General features: G+C 32.1%; 2 protein-coding genes across 2 annotated transcripts; one reads left to right on the plus strand and one right to left on the minus strand.

Annotated features, from left to right (window-relative positions):
- Positions 1–442: 442 nt before the first annotated feature.
- LOTGIDRAFT_162403 (hypothetical protein) lies at positions 443–8,712 on the plus strand (the record flags this gene model as incomplete). The annotated part of the gene is made up of 6 exons (XM_009058401.1): positions 443–533; positions 4,652–4,702; positions 7,091–7,181; positions 7,641–7,762; positions 7,979–8,146; positions 8,381–8,712. The coding sequence occupies 6 exons, from the start codon at positions 443–445 to the stop codon at positions 8,710–8,712; spliced, it is 855 nt and encodes a 284-aa protein (XP_009056649.1).
- Positions 8,713–10,102: 1,390 nt separating this feature from the next.
- Positions 10,103–13,730, minus strand: LOTGIDRAFT_232981 (hypothetical protein; the record flags this gene model as incomplete). The annotated part of the gene is made up of 9 exons (XM_009058402.1): positions 10,103–10,188; positions 10,564–10,723; positions 10,846–10,918; positions 11,504–11,677; positions 11,908–12,020; positions 12,241–12,324; positions 12,472–12,707; positions 12,977–13,175; positions 13,599–13,730. 9 exons carry the CDS (start codon positions 13,728–13,730, stop codon positions 10,103–10,105), a joined length of 1,257 nt encoding a protein of 418 aa, XP_009056650.1.
- Positions 13,731–14,171: the final 441 nt, after the last annotated feature.

The following is a 14,171-nucleotide window of genomic DNA, read 5'->3' on the forward strand; positions in this document are numbered from 1 at the left end:
TAGTTATATAATAGCGAAGGTCATCACAGTAGGTCAGAAGGTCAGATTAAAACAACATCAGACATGATAAGTTAAATCTAATTTTACTTTTCTATTGTCAATTAAGAAAACATGTCACAATAATTTCCCACAATAGTTTGAAACTTACAGCATAATAATTCAATGTGAAAAACATTCTAAATAAGACAGTTCAATCTCAAGTCTGCTTGAAACAAATTTGAACACACTTCACAACTTCCATTCAAAATTTTTTTCTTTTTCAAGCCAGTTTTGTCAGTGGTGCAGTTCAAAAAGCGTCTAGTCGTTTGGATGGGACAAAAAACAAAGGCCACATGTGCTGCAAGCTGATGGAAATCGAAAGTCTAGTCTTCTGCCGCTGTCTTCCCCTAATTTCCCCTAGTTACACAGTGAAAGGTGTTGCCCGTCATCATTAGATCACAAGATGCAGAAAAGTCAAACTCAATTCATTTCATTTCCTTTCACCAACTCTACTAAAAGTACACACAATGGTTTCTTATCCACATTCACACTTGGTAAGTTTTCATTTCTACCAACATGTTAAATTATAACTTATAGAAATCTAGACACATCTGATAATCTTCATAGATATGAATTTGATGAAATCTTTCAAAAGTCCCATCAGAAACACAAAAGTTTTCAAAATCAAAACGAAAACTTCATACTTGCTTACTTACTGCATAAAGATAAAGACTTCAGCCCAGCCACTGAAATGATGTTAATATGCTTATCAATTGACACCCATTCATTGAAAATTGGTGGTAATTTAAATACCACAAAGTTATTAACTTTTAACAATTGAACATATGGTTAAATAGGACAACACATTATGGCTGAATTATAATAATGGTCATATCAAAATAGACAATAAAAAACATTAAAATTTGAGATCTAAGATGGTAAGCAGAGATGCTGGCTTTAATAAGTTCACCTTAGTAGATTATCACATTAATCTATAACAAAAGATAACAAAATTTGAATCACAAATTTGCTAAGTATCATTAATTACCAAAAATTGTCAAGTGACCTAAATGCTCACCCAATAAAAGTTCACACTAAAAGCATTAAGCATTTAATAACATCCCAAATTTGTAATTAAAAACAACAGCTGTTTTATATGAAAGAGTTCCATCAATTGAATAAAAAAAACCTCACTGTATGGAAATACACAAAAAACAAACAATTACAGTATCAATAACTTAGAAAACATATTTCCTTTCTCTTCATTTAGTCATTTGTTATCAACTGACAAAATACGTCTCTTTTTTTCTGTCTAACTATGGTTATGATAACCTCAAGGTTTTAGGCTTGGTTTATTAGGCCATATTTGTATCAATAAATTTTAATATTATTAAACTTGATAACAAGCTTACTTCATCAATATACTATCCTAAATATTTTCTGCATTCATATTGAAAGTGGTTACATGCTTAAGTGTCAATCTTTATGAAACCCAGTTCTTCTGCAAAAATCATATATTATATCAAGGTTTGGGTAAACATAGATTTAAATTGCAATTTCAATGTACCAATCCTATGATGTGTACTTAGTGGTATTTGTTTTAAACCATTTCAATGGTGCAATTCGAAAATTTTCTCTTAATACTATACGGAATTTTTATGGTCAATCAGAAATGACAAGGTAACATTTTTTAAAGCTTATATAAATTATGAATTCAGAAAAGAGATGTCTGAATTTTGACAACAAAGCACTACTTTTATAGTTTTTTTATAGTCCTCAGCTCAGTGCTTTACAAAAGTAGATCTATAAAATACACAGTTTCAACTCTGGTCAATTCACAAAGGCATATAAACCCTTTCATTCCATATGTTTGTCAACTCAACTTCACTTTAGGATAGTCTAGATATAGTCCAACACAATGCTCTTACAGAAACTGAATATTGAAAAATATTCCAGACAAACCTCAAAATAATAGTTTTCAAACAAACACCAAAACTGACATCTTAAATATTTTCCACACAAACTGCAAGTTGACATCATATAAGTTGATCCGAAAATAGAAGTCAAAGTATTGTTTGGTAAACAAACTTCATCACATAAACTATATCACTCAAATTAATCCAGTTAACAACTGCACAGATTTCCCTTTGAGTAAGTGTGTACTCTTAAACACAATATAAAAAATATTGACTTTATAAAACATCACCATGTCATCATACACTCAGTTTAAACAAAGACAAAATTACAGACAACAAGGACTGTCTTCGAATCACCACGCTTCCATGTTACGCTAGAGTGCACTTCAATAGCCATGTAGGTGTGGAGCACTTAACAAAGACTAAAATCAATGAATGAGTTAGATGAAGCATACTGGATTATGAAAACTTGGACAATGATCTCATTTACTAGCAGGACATGGTTTGACCTTTATCATCAGGTAATGACTGATGTCACCCCTTAGTCGCTGCTATCACAAAACTTAATAGAGAAAAAATAACTTTTCAATGATTTTTTCTGGTCTAAAAAATAACACTTTTCCTTTAAAATTGATGACCAACAATTGCCGGTATGTTACATGAAGTTTGAAAATTAAATTTTACTCAAAATCCAAACACACATCATTTATCAAAAATCAAATTCCACAAAAAGAATTCATAGTCTACCTTGCCTCTACTTTTTCAGACCAAACATGTCATTTTTTACCCATTTTTCCATCATCTAGTTAAATTTCATTTCTCATTTCAATCTATGTCCTGATAAACTGCTAAAAATCTATTCAGGATGTTAATGGATGTAACATAATAAAACATTGTTGTCATTTCTGTTCCTTGATAAAATAGGGACAATCTTTTGATTGTTGTCTATGATTTTACAAAAGGATAATTTCAAAGCTACGATGACAATATTGGTCTTTTATAACAATACACACTCACTTTTCCTTATATATTGACAGTTTAGTTTAGTAACATTACAAATTTCCAAAAACAATGTGCGATATCATAATTTATCAGCTTATTCACCACAAAGAACAATCCTACTAGTCTTCCGTTCATTGTCAATCCATTAAACACATTTCACTGAGTCAAAAATGAGATATAAAAACAATAAGGCCTTCAAGCCATGTATGACCTGTCCCTAAAATATCTGATAAATATCTAGTGATAACATCAAGATAATACTATTAAAATCACCTGGATTGAAAGATTTTATCATTCATAAAAATATGTGAAATTATTCCTTAAAAATTCAATCCTGATAACAAAATTTAACTATTCCCTGAATTTCAGATTATTTGAATGAATCAAAAAAGCTTATTTGCATAACAACTATTTAAGCTTAATCCTTAGTTATAAAGTTTAATCCTCCCCAATAAATATCAATTCAATTAATAAATCATACTTGTATAGATAGCATATATTTCATTCACTTTGAACAGCTTACAATCTTATTTACGTGACTGCATTGCTGGCTACGTTGGCAAGAGTGCAAAAGTCATCATATTAAGCTGTAAAGAGGTGCAAGAAATTATGAAGAAACAATTGCCAGAAGATTGGGCCGAGTTACAAAATGCAAAAAGAACCCAAAGCAACGAGATTGGCTTCCCAGTAGTTTCCTAATAAACATGAATGATATCCTTATAATAAACATAGTATGAAACAATAAGCTTATATATTGATTAAGCTCATAGCATTTCAAAGTAAAGTTATCCTTTTCATTTTAAAAAGAGGTACCAGTACTGGCACTTTCCCCTCTCAGTAAGATTACTAGTATAATTCTTTTGTGAGTTATGTTACAAATAGGTGATCCTTCATGTAGGTTAAAATTTGTTTGATATATTGAGTTGTATAAGAGATATGTCAAAATAAAAACAAGTGCCAGGCTGTAATAGAAGTGTAGGTTATTATTTCTTCTGATGAGGTTACTATGACAACCATCAAAACATTAGAAGTAAAAAATGGGTGTGTGTATCATTGCAGACTTCCTTGATGTTTTTTACATCTTGCCAATAGTTTCTCTACAATACTATTGAGTCTGTGATAATCAACATTAGAACGAAGTGCATACTTTAATCTGATTCTTCAATTTCTTCAGGCAATTACATATTATATCGCATTTAGTCTATTTTCTGGTTAGGGGTTTTCAGTCATTTCAAAATTAGATGGGTTACATTGTATGATTTGAGAAGACTGTGCACTCATTTTAAAGGTAGACAAGTTCCTTTAAAAGCTATGAGTTTCATTTAACTATATATACCGGTATGGGTAGATTGCATCCATTTTCAGATGGAAAAGAAGCTTTCAGATCCAAGTATTATTTAAATAATCAGCTAACCTAACCAAACAAAACATCCCAACTTGTTTTTTTTTTAAAAATGTATAAGAAAAATATTACCAAATATTTGGTACGGTATCTGAATGTTTTCAGAAATAACTTTTGAAGGAAAAAATTATATCAGCATTCACAGCATTTAATCTAATATCTTGAAAACTTTGGTTCAAATGAGGATACAGTATCATTTGCATTGCTGTTGATTACGCTGCAACGCTGCAATTGTCAGAAATGAATGCTTGGAATTCTAATTGTTTGGCTCTGATTTTCAGACTCACAATCTTAATCTAAAGTTGATATCAACATCATTTCTCTCCTAAATGCTTTGCTTTACTTCTTTCAGACCATAGTTATTTTAGAATTCCATATCTAATCCATAATACATCGGCAAGAGGTGAGATTATGAACTGTCATACGTTACAACCCATGACAAACATCTACCTGAGAATCTTTTGATTAAATATTGATATTTTCACATGAAGTAGAATAACAAAACTTAATGCCAGTACTTCAATTTCAATGTAGGCCTAAGCTTATATTACAAAGACATCAGAAAAAAATTAACACATCAATCTATCTATAAGCTATTGTTTTTAATAGTGAAAAGGCAGTAACAGTAGTGACTTGTGATAACATAACATTAGGCCTACAAGATCTGTTGCAGTAGGCCTTGCTGTCATCATACACTATCTGTAGCCTATCCTTATTTAAATTACAGTATATTATGGGTTAGGCCGCCTAACCCATAATATAATAGTTATATTGGTTGTTAGATATAATTGGTAAGGCATATAATTTATAGGCCTAGACCTAGTATAGTTTCTGTACTTTATGATGTACGAATTGGCCTACAAAGAGTAGATCTAAATTGAGTGAAGTTGTCTATTTGGCTAATAATACTAGCCTATTTGTCGAACATGTCAAATTTTGATCGACAAGTCGAATTCAATGCTAAAATTGACATGACAATTAAAACATTTTATAGTAAATGAACATCTCTCTTTCAATTTTTAATGATTTAACATGAATCGGTAACTGAAATTGTGTCTAAAATAAGAAATAAAATCAAATTCTCACCTGGAAATTCCTGTGTCTTGAAAAGGAAAACACCTCTTCTCACCTTCTTGTGGGAGAGTCAACGTGACCTATTTAGTACTTTCTACAACTTTCCCCCACAAAGTTTGCTACGGAGTTTATTGACAAGTAGTCAACGAAATTGAAACCAAAAAATCCAGGAAGAACCAAGGAAGAACCCGAAATATTAAAGTCACCAATTTACAGTGATAATCTAAATATCGCATCAAGATTTAATCGTCCAAAACCAAAAACTTCCAAAGCTGTATGTATAATGCAAGGGAGAAAACTCTAATTACTCTTGGATGATTTAGGCTTCAGACTACAATAGATACAGTAACATTTTTCCTGCTTGGTTAATCATGGACCTATAATTGATATAAGTTTTCTATTATTTAAAATATTCTGAACTATTCCTTCGGATTGCCTATTATTATCTTTTGGGTGTTTTCTCGACAAAATTTCTTGACCAATTTCACTGGTTTGATAATATACACCAAGGCAAAAAAATTGTTTTTAAACATTGTAGACAAGCCTAAACTACAATCCTTCATGCAGAAATTCAAAGCAACACGCCGTGTCGAACTTTTATTGCGTTGTATTGTATAAGCTTATAAGTTATGAATAGTGTATACCCAATGGGAACCCCTTACAAAATATAATGAAAATATGCACTAGCTTACTCTAGTTTCATATATTATAAGCCTACTTTAATGCAGTAACGTAATATACTACATTTTTATTCACAAAAGCGTTATAGAACATCTTCATTTTACAGGTTTAGTTCTACTGTTAAGCCAAAATGTATTCATATGAATTATATATTGTATATGGAATACTGTTATATTGATAATTGACCCTTTTGTGACGACGCTTTAGAAATGTGAAATTGTCTAGGAATACATTATACGGTTACACACTTATTTTCTGTTTCTACTTTGAAAGTTGAAAGTTATCCTAGTTTTAGCACGAAGGAAATGGATTTGAAAAAGTGATTTGAACTTTGAGGTTCCTGCTCAAACCACACACACAATACATCTAAGTGAAAGTTTGAAAAGTAGGCACACTAGGCCTGTTAGTAGTGCTGGTTGCTAGGAAATTTTCATTCCTCCGTGTGCATCTGGAATCAGGCAAAGCATAAAAGAGATAGTCTTGCCTTTATCAGTTGCTTTGGGCAACCAGTTGATTTATTGGATGTTGCCTACATAATAATGTTTTCGTTTGTTACAATTTGCCTAGTTTTAATTTACCATTGTGTTGCAGTAGATGCTAGCTTGAATATAGGTAAATTGTTCAAGTTTGACATTCTTGGTTGAAAAGTTTGCTTCGTGATATCTGCATGGCATAAGCCGATAGAAAATCACAGAAGACAGTTTTAAAATCATGTTGTAGACGTAGCCTTTTTGCTATGTACCCAAAGTAATTTACTGTATATTTGTGACAATAAGCCGCACGATTTCAAAAAGCTCACATTGAAATAAAGTCGATCACTGATTCACCATAACAAATTAACTACAAAAGCGTGCGGATATCGGGGTCTCCGGATTATCGGCAACCGGATAAACGTGGCTCCACTGTACCAAGTTCCTCAATTGGGCAACGCTTTCACAGTAGTCGTTAGCGACATATATCCCACTTGATGATATTTTGATATTGTCATTTTTGAACATCATTTAAAGAAATATCCTTTTACCTTTTTGTTTTTCAGAATGTGTGAATGGGACAGATATAAAATTAAAAACTACAAATCTCACTGATAACTATATCATATCACCAAATTTTCCCGAAGACGCACCAAGGTACGTGATCATTCAGTGGCTTTTCTACGAATCGTTAGGAAGGAGAGGGAAGGGGGAGGGGAGTGAGGGGGGGGGGGGTGGGGTTAGGCCCACAGAAAAGTCCAGGGGTTTCACACGCAATTATCACTATGTGGATCAATTGAAAGCACCCTTTTCGAGGCTAAACACCCAGATTTGAACGGCGTTGCTCAGACATATTGTTACACATTGTTGTCGGATGGCTTCTTAGTAAATTGTGGAAATTTACAATAAATTCAGAAAAAGTTTTAATGTTAATATTCACAAGAATGTCAGATTTTCCGTTTGTAAAGGAATGTCAGGTGTGAACTGAAGGGATGCCAGTGGTCCTATTTGTAAACTAACGGCTTTTCAGACATGCTCTTTGCTCTTGGTAGATTGTGGAATGCCGGAGGTTCTATTTGTAAACTAAGTGTCAGATGTCATACTTGTAAATTGTAGGAATGTCTGGTGTGGTTTTAAACTTACTGCTCCCGTCAAAAGAAAAGTTTGTATAGAGGTAGAGTTAGCTGTTATTGGTGCCAGAAAGCGATGTAAATTTAACACCTTAAAAATATTTGATGGTGAGCACATATTGGTCTCTCTTTGATGAAATTTGAGGATTTAATAATGAACAATTTTATATGAAGTTTTGCTTTTCAGTCTGACGCACGTCGGGTCTGATACCCAAAAGTTGCGCAAAATGAGCTGTAATAGAGAATAGTCTCGACCCTTAATTCGTAGTTTCATCCACGCCTTATAAAGTTAGTCGTCAAAAGATTTCACTTTTCAAATTGCAGGTGCCAATCAAAAATCCATTCTTTTAGTAAACCTGTGTCGCAGAGCTTCTACAGATACTTATTGCAGTTCTAAAAGAAGTTTGTATGTCCAGTTTTCTACGGATCAAGATATTACTCTTAAAGACAGCTTTAAAATCAGATACTATCTTAAAAAGCAGAAACATACCGGTAAGTGTGAATAGGCTTGTTAATTCAAATATATGGGGCAAATATTTTGTGAATTGGCAAGAACCGTACGGTTTCAATTTAAGACAGACTCTCGGAACATGGCATTGAGCCAATGAAAACGTGCAAAGTCAACGACAACTGCCTTAGTATTGATTGATCTGATTCAAAGTTAAGAATGCATGTTAAGACTAATTAGACCGGATAAGAATTAAATATTTTTTTTGTATCTTCCAGGTGAAGATAAAAGCAATAATGCTCTGATATTTATAATTGTTGGGATGGTCCTGTTACTGGTATGTGTCATGGCCACCATGTTGTACATTATAAGAAAGAATCGTGTGAATTACTGTGTACAAAAACCAGAAGAATCAAATAGCCAACAGTCGTCTCTAGTCGAACATGATCAACCATTGATGACCTCAGGAGAAAGAGACGATGCCAGGGAAACTGCTCTTGTTGTGACAGATCCAGTTGATTCTGATAGGGTTGAACCACCCACTTATAATGAGGTTCTTGAACAAGATAGGTTACGTTCTAGTATTCATATTGCACAGGAAATAGCTTAATGTAAAATAAATACAAAAATCAAAAGACTCCTAAGCTTAAGCCTTGGCCTCTGAAAGTTAATTTGTCACTTCAATCTGCTAGCTAGAAAATGTTTACCATGGCTGTCAAATTAACATGGTCAAAGTTCATTATGTGTGGTCAATTTAAATGGAGTTTAGCCAATGAAAATGATGTCATAAAGATAACCAAAGTGTAGTCAATATAAAACATTTATTATATTTACAATAAATTGATAACAAACCATATTCCATCCATGATTATATTTCTAAATATGATAAATAATAACAAATTATTTAATAAATTTTAAAGGGATAGTGATCCTTCAATTTCAAACATTTTCACATGTTCTGAACTAATTTGAAATATCAAGGACCTATTCCCTTTAAATTGGCCTTTTACCATCAGAAAATTTGAAAAAAAAAATAACAATACAAAAAGACAGCACTAAAACAAATTAAGGATTGCCCATATAGAAAATATTGAGTTCAGATTCAAGTCTTTTAATTAGACTATCTTTTCTCCCTTACATGGACTATGACATTTTTGTTTACACCAAAAAATATGGATTTTGGGTAAAACACAAATGACAATAGTATTGAAGAGGTCACCTCACTGAAACAATGTCTTAGCAATCCTCAAATAACAAAAAGTAAAACTGATAGTTTGGTTAGAGTGGAACCTGCCAGCAATCTATAATCAACAAAAGTCAACAATAAATTTTAACATAAAACTATATTCTCTATGAGTATTAAGGCACAGGAATGTAATCAATAGGGCCTACATTAGTCAATAGGAGGGCACACGACACATCTAAGAAATTCTGCAATTCCAAACAGTCCAATACATGTACCAAATGGTTTTTTGTTATTAAGCCAAAGATCTAATTGAGCTTTCTTTGAACAAAGGAGTGATTCAGGGACTGTATTTTATGTTAATTGAACACTTTTTTGCAAAGCAGTCAGTCAGTTGTCAGAAATATCATAAACTAGGTATTTGTATAAATACTATACTAAGAGTAGGAACTCTGATTGGTTGACCCTGTATCTGTATCTAACCAATCAGAATCCTTTAACATGTTATGATATTTCTTGCTGATTGTCAAAGATACATTCAATAAAGCAGGTTGGAACAGAGTTCAGAACTCTTTCCACAGGTGTTGTAAAAATAGTAGGTACAGTAGGTAAATTGGAAAATTTTGAATGTCACAATCCGCTATCATACCGTTCGATTGAGAGCAGAATTGGAACAGACGGAACCTATTCAGAATTCTCCAGTCAAGCACCAGCTTACACTTAATTTAAAGTATGACAGAAATTATAAATTACTAATTTGGATATCACATGATTAGAAGTAATAATGTACGAGAAGTTAGTATTTTATCTAGAACTATCATACACCAAGTTCAGCTAGTAACCAAAATAAGAAATAGACTAATATAACAAAACCTATTATAATCCATAAGGCACTGATAGACCCTGAAATATAGAAATATATTCAATCATATGAATTGTTCAATATTGGCGTTAGCCAGACATGAAATGTTAATTTTCATGGGAGTTGCTTTTTGATAACTTTACCTGACACCAAATTTGGCATAGCTTTTGATCTCTACACAGCTGAACTATTAAAGAGTCCAACATTGCCCATGTCCCCCACACGATACCACAATACAGTTGAGGGGTAGGCTTAACTTATGAATCTTACAAAGCAGGGATGAATTATCATGCATCTAAATCACCAATAGTAAATTGTACTCTTATTCACTAGAGTAAAAGTGTGGCGCAAAACAGTTTAACAAGATCAATTAATAGTGGGATATTAAGGAAGCTGATAGAAATATAAATACATACCTCTAGGATTAACTTGATGTAATTTTACAGTATTATCAGCAGATATACTTAACAACGTAAAGTCTTTATCTCCAGTTATAGCTTGACAACTTTCAGAATTGGACATAAATTCTACCCCAGTTACAAATATACCATGAGCAGCTTTAACATAATATAATTTCTGAAATAGAAACCCATCACTTGTTAAAAAAAAATTTCTTAAATTTTCACATAATTTAAAAAATGAAATACAAAAAAAAAGAAATAAAAATATCACTTTGAATTAACAAAAATGTTTCTTACTTGCAAACTAAAGGAGATATATACAGCTACACTACCAGATAATGTACCTACACCTAAATATATACCATCTTCACTACAAATATAGAATATTAACATAACATAAATACAGAGACCAGACTGTCAACAACACAACACTTTGAACTTGAGAAGTCTTATTATTCCTCTATGGATCTGCAGTCTAAAAATGACCCACTATTATTTTGTCTACATTATATCATTTTCCAAAATCATTTGTGTTATATGGAAAATAGAGGTATTTAAATCATTTTTCATGTTTTTCTATGCATCAAAGACTGATCAACAGCTTTTTGAAGGTACTGGTGACAAGAAACATAGTTAAAGTCCTATCTGACTAAAAATACATGTGATTAGGGACGGCATGCCATTCACACTCTACATGTGAGTACACAACTACACATATCTTTTGTTTTGTACAGTGAAAACTGTTTCAAAACCTAAAACTTACCTTAAGACCAGGGCAGCTGCACTCTATTCAACAAAAATGCAAAGAGCAGAGCTGTAATTCGAGAAAAATTTTCTCCTACATTCTTGTTGTTTAGTCTGTTCTCAAGGACCGAGTGTGGATAACAATGACATGCCCTCCCTAATTACATTCCCTTGACTAGTGGAAACATAATATCTAAACAAAAATACCAACCTAACAGCTAAAGATGATAATACCTCTGTACCAGCTTTAGCTTGTTTTCTAATTGAATATTTTTTATGATCAAACGTTGTAATATAACATGGTAAAGGTTTAGAAGATCTGGTTATAGGAATGCTTATTGTATATAAATTACATTTATCTTGTTTACCCTCGACCAACCCATATCTAAAATACAAGGATTAAAAGCAAGGTTATGTAAAAATTCTAAGATGAACTGTGAATCTAGTATGACAACTCTTTCAAAATACAGTTGGTGTCTGCTACAAACAAAGCCAGGCAGGAAAGAACTCTCGTGGAGGTAGGAATGACCTTGCATTTCAAATCAGACACTTTAGCATTAGTTCTTGTTTCTATGATTAAAAAGATATAACAATATTTAAGTAGAAATAACTTACCTACAACATCTATATCTATAACCTTTTAAATTAGAATTAACTAAACCTATAACTTCTTCACCATTATCACTTTTCCATACACAGCCAGTGTGATCACGGGAAACTGTAGCTATCTACAACATTTACAACAGTAATACATTTAAAGAACAATCTAGAAATTTTAAAATAGAAAATTCAGAAATTTTGTTTATTAATATCAAAGAACCATAAAACATACAAGTCTAGTGTCTGAGCATTAGTTACTTTGTTTTCTATTCAATGTTTATTCCCATATCACAGAAGGCATTTAAGATAAAATCACTTACAAATTTTGATAATCTACCATAAACTTACCCTGTCACCAGCAGGAGAAATATCTATATCATCTATATCACTGTCATGAGCTTTTATATCAAATATTTTATCACAGTCGGGGTACTGAAATAATAGAATACTTATCATTTAAGAGTTAGGCTTATTTACTATATTTTTTCCACACTTTCAAAGGATGGAACATAAATGTAAGGCATACTAGTAGACAAATAAGTCAAAGACTGAATAAAATAACACTGGCTTTCATAGTACCTTCCATACTCTAAGATGACCATCTACACCACCAGTGGCAAAAAATTTATGATTTGGGCTGAATCGCACAACTTTTTGAAAACCTCCTTCTTTGTCAAAGTCAGTAGGTATACTTTTGATTTCAGTGACATCAAATTTGATTTGTTTAGTTTCAGCTTTTTTGTTGTCTGTCTTTTCCTCATTCTCTTTCTTCTTTGTGTCTGCTTCTTTTTTTCTGTTCTTTGTAGAGTTCTCCTCTAAAATAATTGACATAATTGTAAGAATACATCACAATAAAAACTTGCAATCAAATAGATTTTTTAAAAATTTATGCACCTTACTTGGCTTATTGTCAAATCTTCAAGGAAAATTAATGTCAACAGTATGCATGGCCTGGGAATCTAATTCCATGACTTATATGTACATTTTAACACTACGCATACATAAATCGCAAATGATGAAAATGTGCAGATTTATTGACCTCAATCAAGAAAAATTTGAAGAGTAAGCTCAAATGACTACTGACCTGTATGTTTTTTACTGACTGGTATCACTGAATATTTTAAACTATATAAACAACACATTTCATCTTGACCAACAGCCAGTTGATGATTTCTTCCATCGTAAAACGATGTACAGTTCATTACAGCTTGTGTACCAGTATCATGTCGACCAACACTAACTGCTGATATCCTACCATCTATTAGTTTTAACTCATAAATTTCCTGAAAAACAATAAGCCTGTATTTATTATACCAATTATACTTAAACAGTAATTGCAATCAAAATCATTTTCCATTCAAGTTTTTCATAATTTCCAAATCAAAGGGAAAGGTAGGCCTGTATCAAATTGTGTTGATCAAGTCTGCAACAATTTCAATGTTCTGCTAGTGCTACTTTGGGTTTGTGCCAAACTGATGACTTCCAAATATTCATCAAGTTCACTCAGAATGAAGCCAGTTCTCAATCTTCACTCAACCAGAAGTACAGTAATATACAAATTTGTAAGACTATGTTCCATGATTTTTATTCTTTGGTTATGCCTTAGTTTTGCAGAGTATAGTGAGAGGAGAGAGAGGAAGGGAAGGGTGGGTCATAAAATGATTTCAAGGTATCTGAATGGAAGATATTAATTAGGAAAAACGTACAATTGCATTGGGGATTCCTGTTTTAGCTTGACCACCTCCACCCGCGATTAAAAAGTGTCTATCCCCCAAAGATCTGACACAATATAAGGGAAAATCTGTTTTCGCTAAAGAAAGTCCTTTCCTGGACGCCATGATGGCTATTTAGTAGTCTCGGAGTAAATGTCGACGTTTCCTTTTTCAGATTTATTTTTAAGATAAACAAATAAACCAAGGGTGTATTTATTTATTTCGATTGATTTTTGTTTATAAATTTTCTAAGAATAACCAGTTGGAATGATGTCCTAAATAGTCTTTGTTATTGTTAATTTACTTTACTCCGTTCCGATAAAACATACATTGTCTACTTCCTGTTTACATTGGAGACGATGCACGTAAGTTGAATTTCACAAATTTTCCTTCAATTTTACTTACAAATTTATCATTTCAATATGATGAAAAAAGGTTTTCATAGTCAAAACTATTTCAATTAAAACCATTACAAAATAAAACAAAAGATAATGTAACTAGAGTATTATTCTAATTAAATATACCCGGTGTGAGAAGTGAGTGATCTTTTTTGATTCAATCAAATGA

This window comes from Lottia gigantea (genome assembly GCF_000327385.1).
Source record: "Lottia gigantea unplaced genomic scaffold LOTGIsca_34, whole genome shotgun sequence".
NCBI classification, from domain to species: domain Eukaryota; kingdom Metazoa; phylum Mollusca; class Gastropoda; family Lottiidae; genus Lottia; species Lottia gigantea.